This window comes from Corylus avellana, chromosome ca3 (assembly GCF_901000735.1).
Source record: "Corylus avellana chromosome ca3, CavTom2PMs-1.0".
Classification (NCBI taxonomy): domain Eukaryota; kingdom Viridiplantae; phylum Streptophyta; class Magnoliopsida; order Fagales; family Betulaceae; genus Corylus; species Corylus avellana.
The window spans coordinates 22,389,043-22,411,606 of NC_081543.1; the positions used below are offsets into that span (position 1 = coordinate 22,389,043).

General features: G+C 38.6%; 2 protein-coding genes across 3 annotated transcripts; both read right to left on the minus strand.

Moving 5' to 3' along the window:
* Positions 1-5,785: 5,785 nt before the first annotated feature.
* On the minus strand, positions 5,786-10,815 carry LOC132174892 (receptor-like protein 15). 2 transcript variants are annotated; one of them, XM_059586629.1, is made up of 7 exons: positions 10,610-10,815; positions 9,529-9,566; positions 9,412-9,453; positions 9,082-9,299; positions 7,223-7,832; positions 6,411-6,917; positions 5,786-6,329 (listed from the first exon to the last, which is right to left on the minus strand). In XM_059586629.1, exons 1-7 carry the CDS (start codon positions 10,777-10,779, stop codon positions 6,217-6,219), a joined length of 1,698 nt encoding a protein of 565 aa, XP_059442612.1. In that variant the 5' UTR covers positions 10,780-10,815; the 3' UTR covers positions 5,786-6,216. The 2 variants fall into 2 exon arrangements, with proteins under 2 accessions (XP_059442612.1, XP_059442610.1); XM_059586627.1 differs by having other exon boundaries at positions 9,412-9,566; positions 10,610-10,814.
* Positions 10,816-15,391: 4,576 nt separating this feature from the next.
* LOC132176120 (uncharacterized) lies at positions 15,392-16,800 on the minus strand. Its single transcript, XM_059588247.1, has 2 exons — positions 15,551-16,800; positions 15,392-15,479 (listed from the first exon to the last, which is right to left on the minus strand). The coding sequence occupies exon 1, from the start codon at positions 16,207-16,209 to the stop codon at positions 15,694-15,696; it is 516 nt and encodes a 171-aa protein (XP_059444230.1). The 5' UTR covers positions 16,210-16,800; the 3' UTR covers positions 15,392-15,479; positions 15,551-15,693.
* Between the last annotated feature and the right edge of the window lie 5,764 nt (positions 16,801-22,564).

Consider the following 22,564-nt stretch of genomic DNA (forward strand, 5'->3'; position numbering starts at 1 on the left):
TTTAGCCTTCTTTGCCTTGAGCAATTTTGTCGATTCCCAAGCTTTACCTTTCTGTAGTAACTCCACCTCTGTCGACATGCCATTCTAAACAGACGATGAGACTCCACTAGCAGCTGTCAGAGCAAATGAAACCATGTCCTCAAATCCATACCTCTCCCGTGCTTTTCGATCACGTTTCTCTCTGCCTCTTGCTAAAGAATAAGGCTCTTCTCGGTGCTCTGAATCTCTTGACGATTCTTCGTCATCACATATGTCCTTGAGTGAACACTATTCATCAAGCTCCACCTCCACGACCTGTTTCCCATTCTGGCTCTCAGTCGATGCTTCACTCTCACCCTTTCTTAACATATAGGCCTCATCAAATACCACGTCTCTACTAACAATCTTCTTCTTTGAGACTGGATCCCAGAGCCAATAGCCTTTAACACCAGATTCCAAACCAAGACAAATACATTTTCTTGACTTTGAATCTAATTTCGATCGTTCTCCACTCTGCACATGAACGTATGTCGAACAACCAAATATTCTTAACATAGAATAATCAACCGGTTTACCTGACCATACTTCCTCTGGAATCTTGAAGTCAATCCCAGCGGCTGGAGATCGGTTGGTGATGAAGCATGCATAATTAACTGCCTCAGCCCAGAAACTCTTTGGCAATCCTTCACTTAACCTCATACATCTCGCCTTTTCCAACAATGTTCTGTTCATCCTTTCGACAACTCCGTTTTGCTGTGGAGTCCCTCTCACTGTGAAGTGACGAGTAATGCCTTCTGTTTTGCAAAATTCCAAGAATGCAGTGTCTTTGTACTCTAACCCATTGTCGGATCTCAGATACTTTACTCTTCTTCCAGTCTGATTTTCCACCTGCGCCTTCCACTGCTTGAAGATGGTGAAAACCTTTGACTTGTGCTTCATAAAATACACCCAGGCCTTTCTTGAGAAATCATCAAAAAAACTGACAAAATAATTTGCACCTCCGTTTGATGGCACCGCCACTGGTCCCCAAACATCTGAGTGAACATAGTCGAGAACACCTTTGCTAGTATGAGATGCCACCTTAAAGCTGACTCTTCGTTGCTTCCCATATAGACAGTACTTGCAGAAACCCAATTTACATGACTTCACACCTTTTAACAAATTCCTCTTGTGAAGCTCAAACATACTACGCTCGCCTAAATGACCAAGCCGCATATGCCACAAAACTGTGTTATCATCATTTGGTTCTGCTGAGGTGGACACTGCAGCTCCACCTGTAACTGTGTCCCCGAGTAACTTATACAAATTGCCAATTTTCTTGCCTTTCATTATCACCATAGCACCTTTAGTTATTTTCATAACTCCATCTTTGGCTGAATAACCATAGCCCAAAGAATCTAATGTGCCTAATGAGATCAAATTTTTCTTAAGGTCGGGAACATATCTAACATTAGTGAGTATCCTGACAATCCCATCAAACATCCTGACTTTTATGGTACCTAGTCGAATGGCCTTACACCTAGCATCATTGCCCATTAGCACTGTACCCGCATTACAGGATTTAAATGTGTCGAACCACTACCTATTCGGACACATATGATATGAACAACTAGAATCCAAAACCCAAGAGTCTATGAGAGAATTTTTACCTGAGGAAACTAAAAGAACATCTGCGCTAACCTCGTTGTCATCAGACTCACCATCGGCCACATTGACTGAATCTCCGAAACCTTGTCTCTTCTTATCTTCAAGATCTTGTTTCATCAGCCTGCAAAATTTTTTGTAGTGCCCTTTCTTATGACAATAATAGCACTCCACATCTTTTGCATCTGACCGAGATTCTCCACTCTATGCCGATCGTGACATAGACCGATACTGCTTACCTCTGCCATTCTTCCCCTTAAACTTATCTCTTCCGCGCTTTGGCTCAAACCGTGCCACAAGCCCATCAGCATGATCATTGACAGGTTTTCTTCGCGTCTCATGTGACAAGAGAGATCTTGTTACCTCTTCAAACGCCAGAGTCTCTTTCCCATATAACAATGTTGTAACCAGGTAATCATAAGAAGGGAGAAGCGATGCCAACAGAAGTATCGCTTTATCTTCTTCTCCAATCTTCACTGCAAAATTCAACAATTGTGTATTCAACATGTTGAACTTGTTGAGGTGCTCTAGCAGATCTATATTTTCCTCCTTCTGTAAACCATATAGCTACTTCTTCACGTACAGCTTATTCGTCAAATTCTTCGCCATATACAAACTCTCCAATTTCTGCCAAATTGATTATGCCTTTTCTTCATCAATCACATTGTGAATGACTTCATCTGACAAATTAAGACGGATCGCACTAGCAGCCTTCGCATCCATCTCTTTCCAAACATAATTCTCCATCTTCTCAGGTTTCTTCGCCTTTCCCAATAATGCCTTGTGAACTCCTTGCTGAATCAGAAAATCCTTCTTCCTTCTCTGCCAAAGAGAGAAATTATTCTTCCCATTAAACTTCTCCACTTCAAACTTGGTACTCGCCATATCTACCGTCAATTTGATTTCTCGAACCTAAGCTCTAATACCACTTGTTGTGCAAAAACCACGATCACAATTACTGCTAAATAAGGTGAGAACAATCACACACAAGACAATACCAAGATTTAAGTGGTTCCCTCAATGTGAGGTACGTCCACTGGCGGAGGCGATCACGAAGAAATTCACTATGAAATATGGAGTACAAAAATATAGTAGAGAAAAAAAAAAATCACTCAGACCCAAAACCCCAATACACCCAAATCTCACTATCACACAATATAGATTATTCTCAAAAGGAGAAAACAAAAGACAGGAATACAAACTCTTCTTCTTTTGCTGGGATACGATGGCTGTTGGTCTCTTCTATTTTTCTCCCTCACTGTGCGGCTGTTTTTCTCTTGTTTTCTTTGCTGCCCATACTCCGTACAGCACGACTAAAAACCAAGAAGAATGGCTCTCTTTGATTTTCCACGTTGCTGGAAAAAACCATAAGAAGCTGCGCCACATGCATTAACTCCCAGCAACCAACTCTTGAAGTGCGGCTCTGTGTGCTTAATCTCCAAAGGTTTCATAAAGGCTCCTTATATAGGAGTGATAGGCGGTGGAATAACCTACTACACGTAGGTCTTTTGTTTTCCTTCTACAAGTGAGACTGGGATACCATGTAGCATAAGGACAAGCAAGCCTTTCCTTCTTAGAGTAGGACAAAACTTTGGGGCCACTCAAAGCTTGATGGGTCAAGGCACCCACGTCAACACATCAAAAGATCATTCTCCATGAAGGGATTCCGAAGTTGACAATTCTCATTAATTATGAAGATTGGTTTGCTGAAGATATTGAATGGGGAATAGTGCTAATCAAGTGATTTTTCAACCCCTATCAGTGAATCAGTGGTGGAATTTTCCTTTTTCCTGTTATGATAAGACATTACTTTCTTATCTAGTGAGAAATTTGAAGTGGGGAAAATACTTCACCTTATGGATAACAAGTTCAGATGGATGGGGAGTTAGAGAAAACTTTTTCTGGCCATATTAGATATGGTACTTAAAACCCACAAGAGAAGAAGAGTTCAATGAAGAAAGAATGAAAAATTCTCTAGCCCTTGCCTATGTAGAAGACATCGATTATTGGGCTCAAAGCTTAGTTATCCTCTCTGATCAAGCTAAAGAAATTAGAGAGTCACCCTTTAAAAAATTCATGGCAACAGATCGTAAAAGGTTGTTTGTTACTGAATTGATTTTTCTCAAAGTCCAGAGCAAGCCGGACAAGTAGAAAAATTACTTGAGGATATGATAACAAGAAAAAATATTGATTTACCATATGAATTAGAGTTGTTGGTAGATGACATAGAAACCGACGTCTACTAAATGATAATCAAAGTCCTATTTCTTCACCCCCTCTAGACGAAAAATGGCATTTAATCAATAGTACAGAGGATTGAAGAACATACGAAAAGTTTGGTGAGTCTTTGTAAAAAGAAAATCTATCAACAGTTCTAAAGAATTTATCAGCTCATACTCAGTCGACAAAAAGCAAACATGAGTTTTGACAGCTAGCAGCAATAATAAAGACATCGAGAAACATGATGGATACATGAGCAGATTAACATGCCATATGCCAAGAGAAGAAACAAAATGATCTTTGTGATTATACGTATATGAAAGCTTTTGCTAGCTTTTTTGGGAATTTGTAGTATGTCTTTTTGTTAAGTTTTTTGGTACTTGTGTCTTTTTGACACTGGTATTTCTAATTGTTGTACGTTTTAAAAAAGGGTTAAATATCTTAGGGTTAACTACTTTATTAATACCTCAGTTTACACTTTTTTATTTTTTTTTCCCTATATGTTTGCAAAACAGCAAAATCTGATATCTGACCTATGAGAAATAGCAAAATCGATACCTCCATTTTTTTTGTCAATCTAAATTGACAGAAATCCAGGTCATATCTAGTAATATTGCGACACGAGTCTGATTTAAGCTCGATTCAGGTTGTAGCGGACGAAATAACTATGTAGCATTCTAGGGTTCATGTGATTTTAGGGGTAAATGGGTAGGGAGGTCGGGTTTGAAGAAGATGAGGAATGAGAATGGATGATGTGGCAAGAAGGTTAGGAGAAATCAAGTTCAACATGTAACCAGGACAGATGTCGGGCTTACCGAGTGACACGTGTTGATGACGTAGATTTCCGTCAATTTAGAATGATGGAAAAAATGGAGGTATTGATTTTGCTATTTCTCATAGGTCAAGTATCAGATTTTGTTGTTTTACAAACATGGGGGGAAGTGAAACCGAGGTACTAAAAAAGTAGTTAACTCAATATCTTATTCATCCCTGTGGTTTCACAATTTTATTTTTTGACCCCTAGGATTTACTTTTGATTACAGGAGGTCCATGTGGTTTGCCTAAAGACCGCGATGGTCCTTCCATCCATCTGCCGTTAGTAGACCTAAACCCTTCAAGCCTCGCCCTCCTTCTTCTCAATAGCGTTCCACCTCCTTCCCCAACCCACCGTTCTTCCCCAATCCGACTAACTCACTCTCTGGCCAACCCACCGATCTTCCCCAAGCCGAAGAAGCCACGTTTCCACCTCCTTCTCCTTCATCAACCTCGTCATGACAGCATTTCCCCTCTCCACCGCCAAGTTCTGCCCCCCCGGTCTCGGAGACTCTCATCTAGCTGTTGCTTCAGTTCCTCAAGGACACCAACTCATGAATGCCCCCCCCCCAAAACAATTTCACATAGTTTATCCCACAACCCATGAGTAGCACTACCAATAATCCCCACAAAAACAAATGCCATCCCTGAAGTGATGAAAGCAACTAGAATCTCTTACAGTGATGAGTGATCTCCCGCCCAACAATCTTTGCTATAAGCTTAATAGCAGAATGGCAGTCACCACATATACGAAGATTCTTAATTACTGTTATTGTATGCCCCTCAACGGATTATTGGCAGCCGTTGATGAAGGAGAAGCAGGTGGAGACGTGGGTTCTTCGGCTTGGAGAAGATCGGTAGGTTGGTCAGATTGGGGAAGAACAGTGGGTTGAGGAAGGAGGAGGAACGCCGTTGAGGAAGGAAGGAGTGGTGGAGGCTTGAAGGGTTTAGTTGTAAAATATATATACATTCCAGTATTTTAATTTATTACTTATAAAAAAAAAAATTTATTACGTGGCAATAGTGTAAATCCAATCATATTTGATGATTTGGCAATTAGGACACATGTCGAAATGTAATTGGCCCTCAAGTCAGTGACGTGGATTTTCATAAGTCTACTAACGGCAGATGAATGGAAGGACCATTTCGGTTTTTAGGCAAACCACAGGTGATCAAAAATAAACCCTAAGAGTAAAAAAAATAAAGTTGTAAAAACCCAAGGGTAAATAAAGTATTTAACCCTTTAAAAAAATTGTATTATGTTTGTAGTCATCCACTCTTCCATAAAAGACTGATGTACCGATGTGTAAAAGAAAATCTAAGTACTTCTCTCTTTTGAGTCCTCTCCTTACCTAACTATAGTTGTTTCCAACCGACACTAAAGTTCTACAACTTGACAAATAAACGGCAAGATGTTTAGTTAGAGTAATATTACACTCATCCACCCCAATTTCATTTTCCCTAGTAACAGAGAAACCCAAAACTGAACACAAAAATCTAAAGGAAAAGAAAAACAGCTCTCATTGTCATGTATAAATAAAGATTTTAAAGCATCCCTGGTTAATTCAGTTCCTCCTGGGAAGTTGTAATGCCTCTGTCAAGAGGGGATACAAGATACAGAGACGAATACTGCAGTGCAAGTAGCTCCTCTCTGCTATACTTCAGCCTTTGATCTATTTCAAAACAATTGAGAATGAAAACTAAGGACAGTAATAAGATGCTGCAGCTCGAAAAATATCGAATACAAGTCTTACCTTCAAAATATGAAGAGATGGGTATATTCCCCTGCTGCTGGTTCACCCACAAGGTCCGTGAAGTTGATCGTGATGGAGATGGACGACTAGATCCAAATTTGTCTTTTGGAATGATATGTGCAAGTTCATGCCTTACTTCAATTTGAGGATAATTTCTGCAGAATGACAAAATAGCATCCCTAGTCAGGAGCCAACAACCTCTGAGATCCAGCAATTTTAGTGTGGCTGAGGGATTGAATGAAATAAGCCCAGAGTCTGTCAACACAGCATCACGAAAGCTGAGATTTATTAGCTTTGGGAGAGATGACAAGTAGTGCAGGGAGACATCTGTAAGGAAAGTGCTTCTGAGAGAGAGATCTCTCAACTCTTGGAAGCTTGATAAAGGTTTTAGAGCGTCATCCCTGACACGAGTCTGCTCCATTTTCAACTTTTCCAAATGCTTGAGACTTTCTAGTGCTTCTAGTGACAGAACCGAGTCTGGCTCAGCACCTACCTGGCGAATGAAACCTGAGAGTCAAGAAAGAACTTTTACATGGTTACAATTATAACAAACTGAAATAAATATCAAGTTATACAAGAACATGAGATTACATTATATATATATATATATATCAAAGCACACGTATTTATATAATTTATTACATTCCACATAATTGACAGCTATTGAAAGTTTTAATTGGTAGGACCTCCAACAAGTCTCCCAGCCAATAAAAGAAATCCTTAACTCATCAATTATCACAAAAATGAGGAACCTTGAGAATTGCTGGTAGATTACAAGGGAGGTAGTATGCATGCTGAGAGAGAGAGAGTACCTTTAACATTGGTATTGCTTAAGTCGACAACCTTCACTGAAGGCAGTTTGCTTATAGACAAGACAGCAATGTCATCAACTGGTGTGCAGGATAATGATAGAATTTCCAGATTAGGAACATGTCCAGTTAAAATCTCAACTCCAGCAGAGCTGACTCTTGTGTTGCTGAGATTTAGATATCTCAAATCCGCTCCTATACATGCAACGTTCTCAACTAAATCATCTCTCATCGCACTAGAGCTGAGATCCAAATGTTTCAGTGCTTTCATTAGAGGCAAGAAGCAGAATCTTTGAAGGGAAGAGTTGGATACATCCAAAAAGGATAGGAAACTTGTCTCACAATATAGTAAGGCCTCAGCCTCATTTATGAATGTAGCTCCAGAGAGGATAAGCTTTGTTAAAGGAGCTTTACCTCCATCCCCTTCAAGTATTGTGTTAATGGTACAATTACTCATGTTTAGGCATTCAATAGATGACAAATTTGGTAACTCTGTGATGTTAGTCCAAGCTATATTAAGGAAGCTCAGCTTGGAGAACTTTTGGAGAACAGCAGTACCGTTGTTAGATACTTTACTCCCCCAAAGATCAAGGTACTGTAGTTTCGTGAGTACCTAAAAAGACAAAAACCATAAGATTGTGTTTGTATAAATAATTCAAGCAATACTTAAAATTTTCAAAATGAAGCATTTAGATTGAAGGGACTAAAATCACAATCAACTTAAATTTTCATTATTTGGATAAGTAGATTTAAAATTTAAAAAATTAGAGCAAATTAAGAAATTAGAGCATTATTGGCAGTGACAACGATGGTAATAATGGTGGTAACATGTTATGGTGGTTGGATGGATATAATGATAGTAGTGGTGAAGGTGAAGGTGGTGGTAATGTCTGCAAGAAGGTGGCAGCAACAACGGTATTGTGGTAGCATGAAAGTAATGGTGGTGATATAAGGATGGTAATGATGGTGATGTTGGTAATGTTGGCAATAGTGGCAAAGGTGGGGAAGAGAGCAACAACAATGATATTGGCAGTGTGAAAGATAGTGGTGGTTGCATGAGAGTGGTGATACTCATCGTAGCGGTTAATCATTTTCATAAGTTGTGTTTGCATATGACACCTCCACCCATAAAAATTGAACTAGGGCTTTAAATGCTTGAAAATCCCAAGGGAAAGATTCAGGAAATTATTGAAATATTTCTTTTGTTGAGCCAAACAAGGGGATCACTGTTTAAAATTCATCAATTCTATCTTTAAGTGAAATTCCACCTAAAAATCCCTCATCCAAACATCGGATTACAGATTCTCTAAGTTGAGAAATTTGCATTGCAAGTGAAAGTTGATAATGGAATTCCAATGCCCCATACACGTTTGAACTATCTCATAAATCAGCACCAATTTAAACCAAATTAAATGTGCATAACCATTGTGGCTTTACTTTTAGGCCAGCATAAACAAGGATCACAAAATGCCTAAGACGAAAGTAATCCACCAATCAAATAATCATGCCCAGGAGATCCATCCAGTATTGACTCAGAAAAATTCGAATAGCATAGTGATTTTGGAATGCATTAATCATGTCCCATCAGCTCCTTGTAGAAGAAAGCCACGGTTCACTGAAGTTCATATTCACACATTTATATCAAGAATGTTGGATGTTCATATTGGCATTTAGGCTAAACAAAAACATGGTGTGTCAAACTACCAATCCCCGCTGCTTAGAATGGTAGAGGGGAAATGAAGCAGGCATATGTGGCAAAGTAATTGTCCAAAAGGAAGAAAAGACGAGACAAACAATTATTTATCATGTTATTTAGTGAGAAAAAATTAAAAAAAAAACACAATTAAAACAAAATGAAGTACCTGGAGTGAATACAGTGCCTGATCAGTGACTGGTAAACCACCCAAGTCCAAGACAGACAAGTTTTTAAGTGAAGAGAGAAGTGGAATCCCATCAACAGATAGACTGGTTTCTGATATGCATAACTTTTCCAACGTTGAAATGGATGTAACATGCCTAATGCCAGCATCAGTAACCTTCAAGCATCTAGAAAGATCCAACTCCTTTAAACTAGTCATCCCTAAACCCAGAGAAAGCATTAGGCAAAGGTAAGAAGTTCTTTGCAACTCCATTTATTTTTTTTAAAAAAAAGAAAAATGAAAAATCCTCATAATTGTATGTTATTACAATACCTGTCATAGCCCAAAGGGCTGAACTAGTGACTTTATGGCAATCTGCAACATTCAACGAGCGCAAGTTACGAAAGGCTCCCAAGTATGCCATCCATTCCGCGTTCACGGAATTCTCACCTCTGAGATAAATCTCCTCTGCACTATGTTTGAAAACTCTGCAAGAACAAATCTAGTTTAGCAAAGACTAAGCTGATACACAGGAAAAAATAAAATAAAATAAAATAAAAGGAAGATAATTTAGTCCTAGGAGAAAGATAGTAAGATTTAGAGAAACGGGGAAAAAATCCGGTCTTACAGGAATCTATGCATTTCCTGGTTTGTAGTGTCAAAGAGAATCAGTCTCACTTTTCCAAAAAGAAAATTAGCAAAGACTAAGCTCAAACGGAAACCGGCTAATAAGTCTCAAAAGTATTAATAGAGTATAAAACTTCTAAAAAGATTGAAGTTGCAGTCTCACTATTCTTTGTTTTCCTTGATTCTCAGCAACCAAATTGAGATATTGTCACACAAGCTATAATTTGATCAAATATCTCACATTGAGTGATCATTTTGGCAAATATCAATCCTGCTTCGTAGCAAATTACATCAGTTAGATGCAATAATTTCATGAACAATTCTTCAATAATGAGATACATATATAGCAACCACACTGGTTTCTGGCACATGATAAATCAACTACTGTAAATCACTCTCCTTTTGGTTGCTAAGAAAACCAGGGAAAAGAAAATGATGCTATTGTAAGTCCTAAAAATTTTGTCTCGACATAACTGATCTAATACAACCCATTTAGCTTAATCGAGCTCATTTTTTTCAAAATTTCACGTATATTAGGGAATTTTTAATATCTTCGAACTAAATAGAACTCGAAGAACTAGCTAGATTTCCATAAACGCATATCAAAATAAAAGTTAAAGCTTATCGCTCTTTCAGTGCGATTCAAATATTCCGGTTTCTTTTTTACTTTCCTACGTTTAGCTTAATCAAGCCACAGCAAATTTCACGAGTAATTAAAGGATTCTTAAACATCTTCAAACTAAACAGAACTCGACGAACAAATCAAGTTCAGATAAACGCACATCAACATAGAAAATCAAGCACATGATCAATTCCTTCGGTGCGATTCAAATATTCCGATTTTCTTTCTGATTTGCCTACTTTTTCCAAGGAACCAAATAGGAAATGAATTGATTGAACGTACTCGAGCAAGGAAGGGAAGAGGAGGCGACGGGCGAGGAGGCGGCGGAGGAGAGCGTCGGCGAGCTGCGAGGGCAAGCGCTCGAGGCTCCGCCTCTGCCTCCGCCACTTCTCCACGCTCTCGCTGCTCCGGCACGCCGCTTCGATGCAAAGCCCAACCAGTCCGCGATCCATTCTCTTTCTCTCTCGGGCTTTCGTAGTTCTACATTTATACTTGGAGAAACTTCATTCTGAAAATTGACTATCACGCGATTTGACGCTCCAAACTTTGTAAATTTGGACTTTAAAATTTGTTAATCGCAATCAATTTGAACCATTCTCATAATTTTTACAGTTAAAACTTAAAACCATTAAGAGTGTGAAGGCGGTTATGATTAGCGGTTATTGGTAATAACCACTAACCGTAACCGCCTTAGCGGTTAGTAAATTTCATTAACCGCTAGTTTTTTTGGCTTTTTGAGCTTTCTTTATGGCTTTTCGGGCCTTTTTAGCTTCTTTTTTTTTGGGGTTTTTTGGCATTTTTGGAACTTTTTTTTTTACCCTCATTTTTCTTTTTCTTTTTTTTTTTTTTTTTTTGTATTTTTAGTGTCTTCTTGAGCTCAATTACTATAAAAAGAGCCCATATTGAAAAATAAAAAATATTTGATCCAAAATTTACATTTACTTGTGCTTTAAAAAAATTTCCTTAAATATTAAATCATAACCGGTTAACTTTTTTTTTTTTTTTTTAAAAAAAAAAACAACATATAAAAAAAAAAATTCAACACAACATATAAAAAAAAGTTCAGAATTCAGACAACTGTCATAACATATAATGATAATACATTAATACTTAAATTGTATTTATAAGTAACACATTGGTCATTGTTTAATCCAATGTCAATTCTTTAATTTGATATTATACGAATCATATCATCATTGTACATTAATAATATGATTCACTTGAAGTCTAGAATAAAGTATTTGAATTATCATTGAATCATATGATTAAATATTGATATTATACATTTATATTATTCATATGCATATGTAGACTTATATAGACTTATAAGTTTATAACATACATTGGAAATAAGTCTCTAGATATTTAATTGTTGTATTAGTATGAATTGGTATACTTATGAGTTATGTCATATTATATATGTATAATTTGTTATTATATAATCAAATGATTTAATGATCAATTGATCATATGATATAATCATATAAATTATAGTGATAATATATTAATACTCAAATTGTGATTTAATTATTATTTTTAAAAAAATTGTGATTTAATGATCAAGTGATTATATGATATAATCATATTAATTATAGTGATAATATATTAATACTCAAATTGTGATTTAATTATTTTTTAAAAAAAATTGTGATTTAATGATCAAGTGATTATGTTATATGTATAAATAATTTTATAATTATAATTATAAAAATATATTATATAAAAGGCGGTTAGCGGTTAACGGTTATGGTTAGTAAACCCAATAATCGCTAACCGCTAGGCGGTTAAACGGTTAGCGGTTAGCGGTTATAACGGTTAGTTTAACCGGCTGCATTGACATCCCTAAAAAAGATAAAATTACCCTTAAATTTTCTTTTTATTAAAAATATACAAGATGGCCCAACCATGCATCATAAAATTACCCTTAAATTTTCTTTTTATTAAAAATATACAAGATGGCCCAAACATGCATCACCTTGTCCTTTTTTTTTTTTTTGTTTTTTTTTTTTATATAATATTTTGAGAAAATTACATTTTACCCCTCAAAAATTAGAACAATTTTTAATTCAATCTCTAATATTTCAATTTTTATAATATACCCCTTCAAACTTCTAAATTTTTTTAATTCGACCATACCTTTGGTCACGTGCGAGCCACGTCACTTTTATAGTCTTCTTCCCCAAAATGCCCCCAACCGACACTCCCCCAACCCAAGTCATCCACCATTTCCCAGCTCTCCCTCTTTCTGGGGTTTTCGTTTCACTGAATCCTATCTTCCTACCAAAGAACTTTCTTTCTTGTTTTTCTTTCATATTTTCTAAGCAACCAAACACAAAAGAAACATGTCATCTGAACACTTCTATCTCTTCTTTTCACCAGTCCTCAGCTTCAAGCTTTTCCTCTGTCTCCTTCTCTTCGTCGCCACATTTGCTTTCTGGCTCTCCCCGGGCTGTCTTGCTTGGGCTCTCTCTAAAACCACCCGAAACGCTGCCATTGCCAGCCCTTCCTGACTCCCGCTTCTCAAATACCTGTTTGAGAAGCCAGCTTTGACCATAGCAATTGCTTTGCATTTTTTTGGAGTTTGAGATTTTCTATGTAACTCAGAAAGCCATTAATGAAATGAAAGGTCAAGCACATATCACTTAGCAAACCACCCTTTGCCTTCTCCCTTAGAAACTCATTTCCCAGATCAATGTCGTTTGCAATAGAAGAAGAGAAAGAGAAGTTGTGGCAATTTTATTTTGACGGAGCTCTGAATGCCCAATTGGGCAGGGATAGGGATAGTCTGAATATCCCAATAAGGAGTAATAAAGGATACCCGAAGCTTTTAGGTTGAGGTTCCCTGCTACCAACAACATAGCAAATCGAGTATGAAGCTCCACAGGCCAGATTCTCCAATGTTGCATTTGGAGTCGTTGAACAATGTGGTTGGGGGCATTTTTGGGAAGAGGACTACAAAAGTGATCACGTGCGAGTCACATGATCACTTTTCCGCCAGTCAAAACAGCTTTTGACTGACGGAATGGTTGAATTGTAAAAATTTAGAAGTTTAGGGGTGTGCATTGCAAAAATGGAAACATTGGAGGTAAAATTGAAAATCACTCTAAACTTTGAGAGGTAAAGTGTAATTTTTCCTAATATTTCTTTTTTTAAAAAAAATTAATTTGAAATTAAGGGTAAATTAGAAATTTTATAAAATGTCATTGTATCACTTTTAACATTTAAAAGTTGATAGAGGGGTTCAAATTAATTGCAAATGAAAGTTTAGGGGTTCAAATTGAGAGGTTTCAAAGTTCGGGAGTATGTCAAATCGCGTGATAATTCAGGGGTTTAAAATAAAGTTTTCCCCTTATACTTTCAAATATATACATATTAACCCGTTTTCTCAAAATCTTAATTAAATTGTTAACTTTTTATTAAAAATAAAACTAAATTTTGGTGTATTGAATTGATAAAAACCATAAATATTAAGATGTAATATATTAATTATTTAATTAATAACTAGTAATTAAAAGTCGACAAAATCCATCTTAATTTTAAAATGACAGTTTTCATTCAAATTAAGTTATAGCTCCCTTCTAAATGTCATGGGTCCAGCAAAAAAATTTGGGATGACAAATGGCTCCCAAGTCTATCCTCATACGCAGTTCAATCTCTTGTGAGGATCCTAGATAAAGAGGCACGAGTTCACAAGCTTATTGATGAAGAAACAAGATGGTGGAAAGTGCGTCTTATCCATGAGAGAGGATATGTAGCATGGCTATAAGCCCCTTTCGACAAATTGATCAGTTAATTTAAATTGGTATGTAAAACGGGGAATTTTCGGTTAAAAGTGCATATCATCTAGAGAAAAGTCGTTTTGTGCAAGCTGCTGGTGAAAGCACCACTGTTGATGTCTGTAGCAAAGTGTGGAAGACAATCTAGAATTTAAATGTCCCAAGTACGATGAAATTTTTTCTTTAGAAGGCCTGCAATAATTTATTGCCAACCAAGGCGAATTTATTTTTTACAAGAAAAAAGATTGGATGTGGAGACCACTTGTCATATTTTATGGCGATATCCATCTTCAAATGATGTTTAGGGGAATTGTGATAGGAAGTAAGAAAATTCCAAGTGAAGATGATGACTTTACGCAAATCCTCGAAGTGCTTATGAAGAAATTGGACAAGGAAGAAGAGGTAGAATTTGTGGCAACAACAGGAAGGAAGATTTGGTTATGGTTTTTGGAGAGCCCAATTGATCCGTAGTGCAAAGAAGGCTATAGAAGATTTCAATCAAACAATAAAAAATGTGCAGACTAATAGCGAGGAAGTTGAACCTATAGTGATTTCGAGGTTTAGGAACCCCAACACTAACCGAAGTTATAGTATGTTCCAAGGCTTCTTCGACAGGTCAGATACTGAATTCAGTGATGCCCTGAGCATCTGGCATCTGCTCCTGACCGATGTGGATAAGCTCTTCTATTGCCTCAACTTCAGGAGGAAATGCGTTGGGAGAAACCAGGTCGATGTTGATTTGTGCAGAAGGGTTGAAGGCTAGGTCTTGAAAGGTCTTGAAAGGTCTTGAAGCCCACAGCATACCCTTGAGCCCAGCCTTGGTCTCTAGCCCAAGCTATGAAGGACAACTGCCAATTGTAATTCCGTGCCTTTTCCTTGTAATGGCGAAGCTGCCTCTTCACACACTTGAACTTCTCTTTAGCTCCCACTGCCTTCGTCTCAGGAGCCTTCTATTTTGCAGCAGACTTCTTGGCCTTCAAACGCTGAACCGAGGCTTCACCTTGGGCTTCTTGAAGCTGTTCCGACAAGAAGGTACACTGTAGATCAACTATGGTGAGTTTCTCTTCCAGCTTTTTCAAATCCTCCTTGATAATCGAGTGATCTTCTTCAAGTTTCTCAGAATTCTCCTTGAAGGCCATCAGTTGAGCCTTCAAGTTCTGAATCTGAGAATTGGCCTCGGAAGCTTGGGATTCTAGAAGTGACTGCCGCTGACCCGAGAGGAGAAGTTTGTTGTCCTGTTGAGCCATGAGTCCTCTCAACCGAGCATTTTCAGCCTCGGACTCCTCCAACTTTTTATGCAAATTCTTGGTCTCCGAAGCCGAGTTCTGAAGGTAGTTCCAAAAGTCGCAATAGAGGCAAATTGACTTCATAATGTTCTTCAAAAGACGAGTGTAATTAGCCAAGTTACAAAAAGAAGAAACCAAGGAATAGAGTCAGAAGCACTTACCACCAGTTGGTAAAACAAGATCTACTCCATCACTTTGTCGGGGCTCTTTCTGCCAACACCCCGCAGGAAATTCCAGGGAATCAAATTTACTAAGGCACTAAAAGGATTCCCCAGCAATCCCCTGCCCAACTCAGAGAGGGGGACTAACTGGTAGAGGTGTTTGCGTTCCCTGAGGAACCTGCCGGCTGAGAAGCCTCGGCAGAATGGCTTGATGCCGAAACATGAGCACGCTCCTCGGTCAAATGAGGAACCTCCTCGGTTTGGACCAGCGTCTTTCCAGCTTGAAGGTTAACCTCAGTTTGACGAAGCAACTCATCGGAGTAAGATCTAGCCTGGGGTTGACGAGACATCTTCTTGGTATTCTCGGCCCCCATGGTGTTTTCAGCCCTTTTCTTCGGATCAAAGGCAGGTTCGACTTTAGTACAAAGGAGTGATGGAGGCGGATTGACCTCGGCGCCGTTAACCTCGGGGGCCACCGAGGGACTTCTAGACTTAGAAATCTTCACTGGAGCTGGAGTTGCCACGACATCACTCTCAATAATGATAGCGTCCTCCGCCAAAGCTTCTGAACTTCTGGGCATATGGGCAGCAATTTGCTTAAGGATGCTCTCCACATCCGCTGGAGACTCCTCGTCAGAACCGTAGGCCGAAGGAGTCATGGGTTCCCTAGGAACAGCTGAAATAGGCACAATTGCGAGTGGTTGAACCTGCAGCGGCTTCGCAGGTTTAATCCCGAGAGTAGCCTCATAATTCTCCACGGTTTGAACCTTTGGTGCCAAAAATTCTTCGTTGATTCACTGATAACCTGAGCGAAAGCATTCAGAAGGGTGCAGACCTCCCAGCTCCCGAGCCAACCTCGGACCTCCTCTTCAAGGGAGATTCCTCGAAGTCTTCAGTAACTTGATCCCTGCGTTTCTCGACCTGCCCAGTTTTCTAAGGGGAACCTACTTTTAGTTTTGGGGCCGCGGGTTCCACCCTCCGCGTAGGCGGCTGAGGAGTAGGTTCGGCCATTTTGCTTCTGCCTTTGTTAGCAACATTTCTCCTTGGAGGCTCCGCCACTACGCCTTTGCCTTTCTCGTCTCTCTCGAAGGATTGACAACTGCCCTCCTCGAAGTCTCGACAGTGGACTTCTTCTTCGACTGGGCAACATTTCTAAACAGACCAGTTGGGGGTACCCTAGATACTTCTCCAAGCTGGAACTAGTGACCAGGAAGTCGATGTTCATTTGCTTCTCATTCTCCTCCGCTTGAGCGAGGGCCAAAACTCTATCCACCCAATTTTGCTCCCCGTTGGTCAGCTCAGGGCATTTTTGTCCTGCAAAAAGTATAAAGAAGGATTAAAAAAAAAAAAAAAAATGGTAACTTCACTTTAGACCATTGAACTACCCGCGATTTGACAAGTTCCCCCGAACTTCAAAACCTCTCAATTTGAAGCCATAAACTTTCAATTACAGTCAATTTGAACATCTCCATCAAATTTTAAACATTAAAAGTGAGACAATGGCGTTTATACCCCTGACTTTTTATAAAATTTCAAATTTACCTTTAATTTAAAATTAAAAATTATAAAAAAATAAAAAATCACAAGGTGACCCACGGTTGGGCCACCTTGTGACCCTTTTTTCAATTTTTTTTTTTTAATAAAAAGGAAATTGAAGGGTAATCTTGTCTTTTTAGGGGTTTTAACCGCAAAAATTGACGGAGAGGGGTAAATTGACTGCAATTAAAAGTTCAGGTGTTCAAATTGAAAGGTTTTGAGGTTCAGGGGGGCTTGTCAAATCGCATGGTAATTCAGAGGTACAAAGTGAAGGCACCAAAAAAAAAAAAAAAAAGTGAATGAGCAAAAGGAGATTTTACGTTTGGTAGATGGTACGCTGGTGTCTCGAGGGATCCTCAGACACTATACTGCTTCAGAAAGCAAGAACACCGAGTTTCTCGAAACAAAGAAGAACGAGTTCTTCCATTTTTTCGTTGTTAGAAAAGGTAGGGCTCATGTGAACAAACTTTACCTTCTTTCCAACTTGGAAAGTAAAGATGAAGTCGGATTTAGGGTTTTTGGTGAGCCGATAAACTACAAGGAACTCCCGAATAGTACGAAGGTTTTCCTCACTGAGAACACGCGACCAAAAGACCACACAAGAGAAAAAGTACCTTCAACCGCTCAACGTTATCTGATGAGGAGCAAGGTTGAGCTGACTCAACTATTCCGGGATAATGCTCGGAAAAGGCTGTCAAAGCCATGTTCTAAACATGGTCTAGTAGAGGCAGACCTCGTTCTCCTTGGTCCTGACAATCGCCCCAGTTTGCGTTTCATCAAAATGTAGGTTGACCGAGGCTGGAATAAAGCAACTCCTTCTGATCCGATCTTCATCGGCTGACGTTAGACTTGAGTGCCAAAGGGCCAGGTATGCCTCGCCCAGTCCGTCGGAGTCCGTCCCATCGTTTAGAGCCATTAGATATAGAAGGTTTGAGACTAGTAACCGAGGGATGCACAGATAACCACCATGAATCAGCAAATGGGAAACGCTAAATCAGAGGTGGTCAACCGCAAGTTCGATAAGTGGAAGAAGGAAATTCAGATATCGAAGAACAGGACTATTCGAACTAACGAAAGGCTCAATAGAAGGGATTCGATCAATTGAAACCCTAAAAAATATTACTATTAAAAAGTAATATTGAAGAAAGTTATGCAGGTGAAGGCAAGCCAGTGAAGAAGGTCGAAGAAAAAGAGTAATAGAGCTTCGCAAAAAAGGACTTGCAAAGAACTCAAGGAAGACAAAAATGGAGAAGTGGAGAAATGGAGAGGACGAAAGGCTTAAATAGGTACGGTGGGTGATAGGAAATCGAGTGGAGGCATAGGGAAATGGCTCAACGCATAACCCTAGGCTTCCACCGGTTTAAATACCCTCAAAAGCCGTGCTTCGTCGAACCATGCAAACGTCAACACGTGGCAGTCGCACACTCAACCACTTAGCTGGTGACACGTAGTGTCCTCGAAATCAATGTCTGACATGCGAACTGTCACCCACGTCTCGGGAAGATCGACAATCCAAGAGACCATTGGCTTGGGAAGTTCAATAGACAAAATTTGCCTCAAGAAACTTATTTCAAATATCTTTGAAATCTTGAGAAATCAATCTGAGAACAATATTCATCCCAAGGATAGGTCGGGAACCAATCCATTTTGAAAGACAAGAAATTTCCACAATCACTCGGACAAGGAAATTGGGGGGTAACTGTTGGGTAATGGAGATGCCACAGAAAGCCCAACAGACCTCTAGGCCTATTGTAACATACAGGGCTGTAACACCCCAAAAACTAACCTTAGCCAGTGATGTACAAATTTAATTGTACTCGCAAGCGAACGAGTCGTTTGCAATAAAGTGTGTGCAAGTGCAACGTCGAACCACAAGGAGTTGTGTTGCAAAAACCAATTTTCTAATTTAAATTAACCCTATTTCAACCTAGTTTAGAATTTTCAAATTGTATCGTGCAAAATAAAATAAACAAGGTGATTTAAAAACAATTAATGGAAATGCACTAAGGTTTTCCGAATCCGCCTCGCCAAATCAAACAACATATTCTTGTATTTTATGCATACACCCGACAAACAATTGGTTTTATACATTGTTCAAATTTCGTAAACATGCATGTTACATCATTCGATGAATCCAACCGTTAATCGAATTACAACAAATATAAAATTGAGATCAAATCATCCACTGTATCTGTAGATCACAATGGATATAAGTCTCAATCGAATGAAATTAATCAAGCAATTGAATTCAATTTGAACAACAATTTTATTAAACATCGAATTGTATACATAAAATGACAAGAACGTGAACGTTTATCAATGACGAGGCTTCATCTTCAACCTTAGTTGAAGGTTTTAGTCTCTCATGATAACAAAAATCATAACATAATGAATTGACATCATGAAAAACGTAAAACTTACAATGGAAAACGAAGCAAAGGCTCTAGAACAACAAAAAGGTCGAAATATGGCTCTAAATGGAGCCTGCACATCTCAGGTTACAAGAAAAATATGCTATAAATAATAAAAAACTAGGGCTTCATCATTGCCAGGTCAATGTGAGTGTGCTCGATCGCACTCACGGTGCACTCGATCACACTCGGGTCTTCAGGGCTTCTGCGGTGCAGCATTTCAGCGTCGCGTGCTAGGGCTGATGTGGATGTGCGCTCGAGCATGCCATGCATGGGCTCAAGCGTAGGTGCGCTCAATCATTACTCTATGCACTCGATCGCACTTTTAATATCTTTGCTTATTTCCACCTTTAAACCGTAGTTTTCTTTCAATGACCTGTAACACACCAAAACACCAAAACTAAGAAAAAATATCAGAAAATAACAAAGCTAAGAGCTTAACAAATGCAAATTAAGGGGTTCAAATATACAGTATTTGGCACACATCAGCCAACCTGGCAGGGTTACTGGCAATTACCCTAATTTAACCAATTGGTGGCTAAATGGAAAACTGCCCCTCTAAGCATTATTAGAGTTACTGCATAGGAAGGTGAAATAAATCTAAGAAATCTATAAACATTACAACAATCGAAGGATGTTCTTAGGAAAGTGGTTCCAAGATTTGCATGCTTGTGTGCACAAATCCTTGAGTATCTTGACATAAGATGGCTCTTTGAGACATTCAGGTGATGAAGCTTTGGGCTCTTGATGTGTCTTAAGAGGGACAGTGATGCAGGCATGAGCTTCAGTACTCACTTCCATGTCACTAGGTAGATTAGGATCCGTTGGGGGCTCATTGTTCTCATGGTGCTCAACTTGCTTAGGGTGCTCAACTTCTTCTTCTTTTTCTTCCTCCTCAATGTTATCCACAATTTCCTCACTCTTAAGTGTGGTGGTGACTTGGGCATGCTCAACTTCCTCTGTGTGCTCCTCTTGCTTAGGGTGCTCAACTTGCTCCTCTTCGTTATCCACAATTTCATCCTCATCAACCATATAGTGTAAAATGAATGGACATTCGGTTTGGTGGTGAGTAGGATTATAATAACATTCACAAAACAAACATGGTTCGAATTTATTCATAACTCTGACATAGGCAGCCCTAGCTGTCATGAGTTGTTTTTTTCTTCTTTTTAAGTCATCAATGTGAGCATTTGGACAAAGTTGCCATACCTCATCTTTAGGAAGATAATTTCTTGTAGCACTTTCCTCTCTTTCAAGGTTGGTGGTGGCTTGGACATGCTCATGATAAGAATTTCCGGACTCATCCTCATCAACCATGTAGTGTAAAATGAATGGACATTCGCTTTGGTGGTGAGAAGGATTATAATAATATTCACAAAACAAACATGGTTCGAATTTATTCATAACTCTGGTATAGGCAGACCTAACTGTCTTGAGTATGTTTACTCTCTTTTTTAAGTCATCAATGTGAGCAATTGGACAAAATTGAAATACCTCATCTCTAGGAAGATAATTTCTTATAGCACTTTCATCTCTTTCAAAGTTGGTGGTGGCTTGGACATGCTCATGATAAGAATTTACAAACTCATCTTCATCCATCATGTAGTGCCTTTCAGTCATTAACTGACTTTGAAGCTCTTCTTCCTTATTGTTATCCTCTATGCTCTCATTGTCCAATGTTGAGTCATTGGGTCAAGTTGATGTTCAGATCAGTGTTCATTCTCACTCTGGTCAATCCATTCTTCCCTCCCTGCGGTAGCTTGAGTGTTGGCATCTTTAAGCTATTGAATGAAATGTCGCAGTTCTTGTATGGTCTGGAAGTTGAATGTCTTGAGCTCTTGTATAGCTTGATGCATATTTTGACTGGATTGTTGCATATTTTGCATGAATGCCTTGAGTGTGTCTTCCAATGATAACTCTTCTGGAAGAGGCTGTGGCACTTGAGTGATAGATTGATAAGCAAGCGGTTGAGCTTGGTGATCAAACCGCGGATAGTCTGAGTGGTGCACTTCATCAAATTGGTGAGCGTAATTTCCTGTAACATGAGCTGACCATGAAAAATCAGATTGATTTCCCCAATCTAGGTTGTAAAAATTGGAACCTAATTCAAACCCCGGGCTGGAGAAATTAGTGTTCATTTGCTCATATGAAAAATTAGAAAATTATCCCCAATGTGGACAATTACTAGAACTATGATAAGGATTAGAGCAGTATGAACATGGTTCATGTGGGTAAAAATTTTGAGAGTTGTTGGTAGGAGCTGGTGTCCTACAACTAGGAGAAGCATGTTGTATAGAAAAATTATTAAAATTATTAAATAGAAAATCCATACTTCACCCTCACTCTTTAGCATGCAAATTTCCCACATAAATCATTAACCATTTTTTTTTAATATTTTTAAATAAAATAAACTAAAAAAAAATGACTAACACAATAAAAAAAATTAAAAACACATAAAAATGACCAAAAATAAATTTTTGGCAAAATTTTTCAACTACTGCAAGTCTGTTAGGGTTGCCTCTAGAGGTGCGCTTGAGCGCAGGTTAGGTGCGATTGAGCGCAGTAGCGCTGATCCATAGGTGCGTGATCGCGAGTGCGCTTGAGCCCTTAGAGGTGATTGTTGAGCGCAGGTGCGCTTGACTTGCTGCCTTGGCCCCGAGTGCACTCGATCGTAGCAGGGCTACGGTCGATCGCACTAGCAAGGGCGTGTGGAAGGTGCTGCGGCAAAACTGTAAAACAAGCAAAGAAAAAAAACACAAACAAAAGAAATTTTTTTTTTTCTTATTAGTAATAGGAATAAAACAAAACAAATTGCAGAAAAAAGAAAATCCTAATTATAACTAGTAGAAGAATAAAACTAATTTAGAAATAAATTGGTTTCAAAAATTAAACAATTACCCAGCAACGGCGCCAAAAACTATTGTGTCAATTTATATTAACTCGCAAGTGCACGAATCAATTGTAGTTAATGGATTGCAAGTGCGAGGTCGATCCCACAGAGAATTGTGTTTTTGAAAGAACAACATATATCTAAACTAATTTTATCATAGCCTAGTTCCAAAAAAGT

Coding starts and splice junctions, on each gene's coding strand:
- LOC132174892 (XM_059586627.1), bottom strand. CDS start 10,779: ATGGATCGCGGACTGGTTGGGCTTTGCATCGAAGCGGCGTGCCGGAGC. Junction 9,567..10,609: donor CTCTTCCCTTCCTTGCTCGA/GTACGTTCAATC, acceptor TTGTTCTTGCAG/AGTTTTCAAACATAGTGCAG. Junction 6,330..6,410: donor CATCTCTTCATATTTTGAAG/GTAAGACTTGTA, acceptor GTTTTGAAATAG/ATCAAAGGCTGAAGTATAGC.
- LOC132176120 (XM_059588247.1), bottom strand. CDS start 16,209: ATGACTCCTTCGGCCTACGGTTCTGACGAGGAGTCTCCAGCGGATGTG.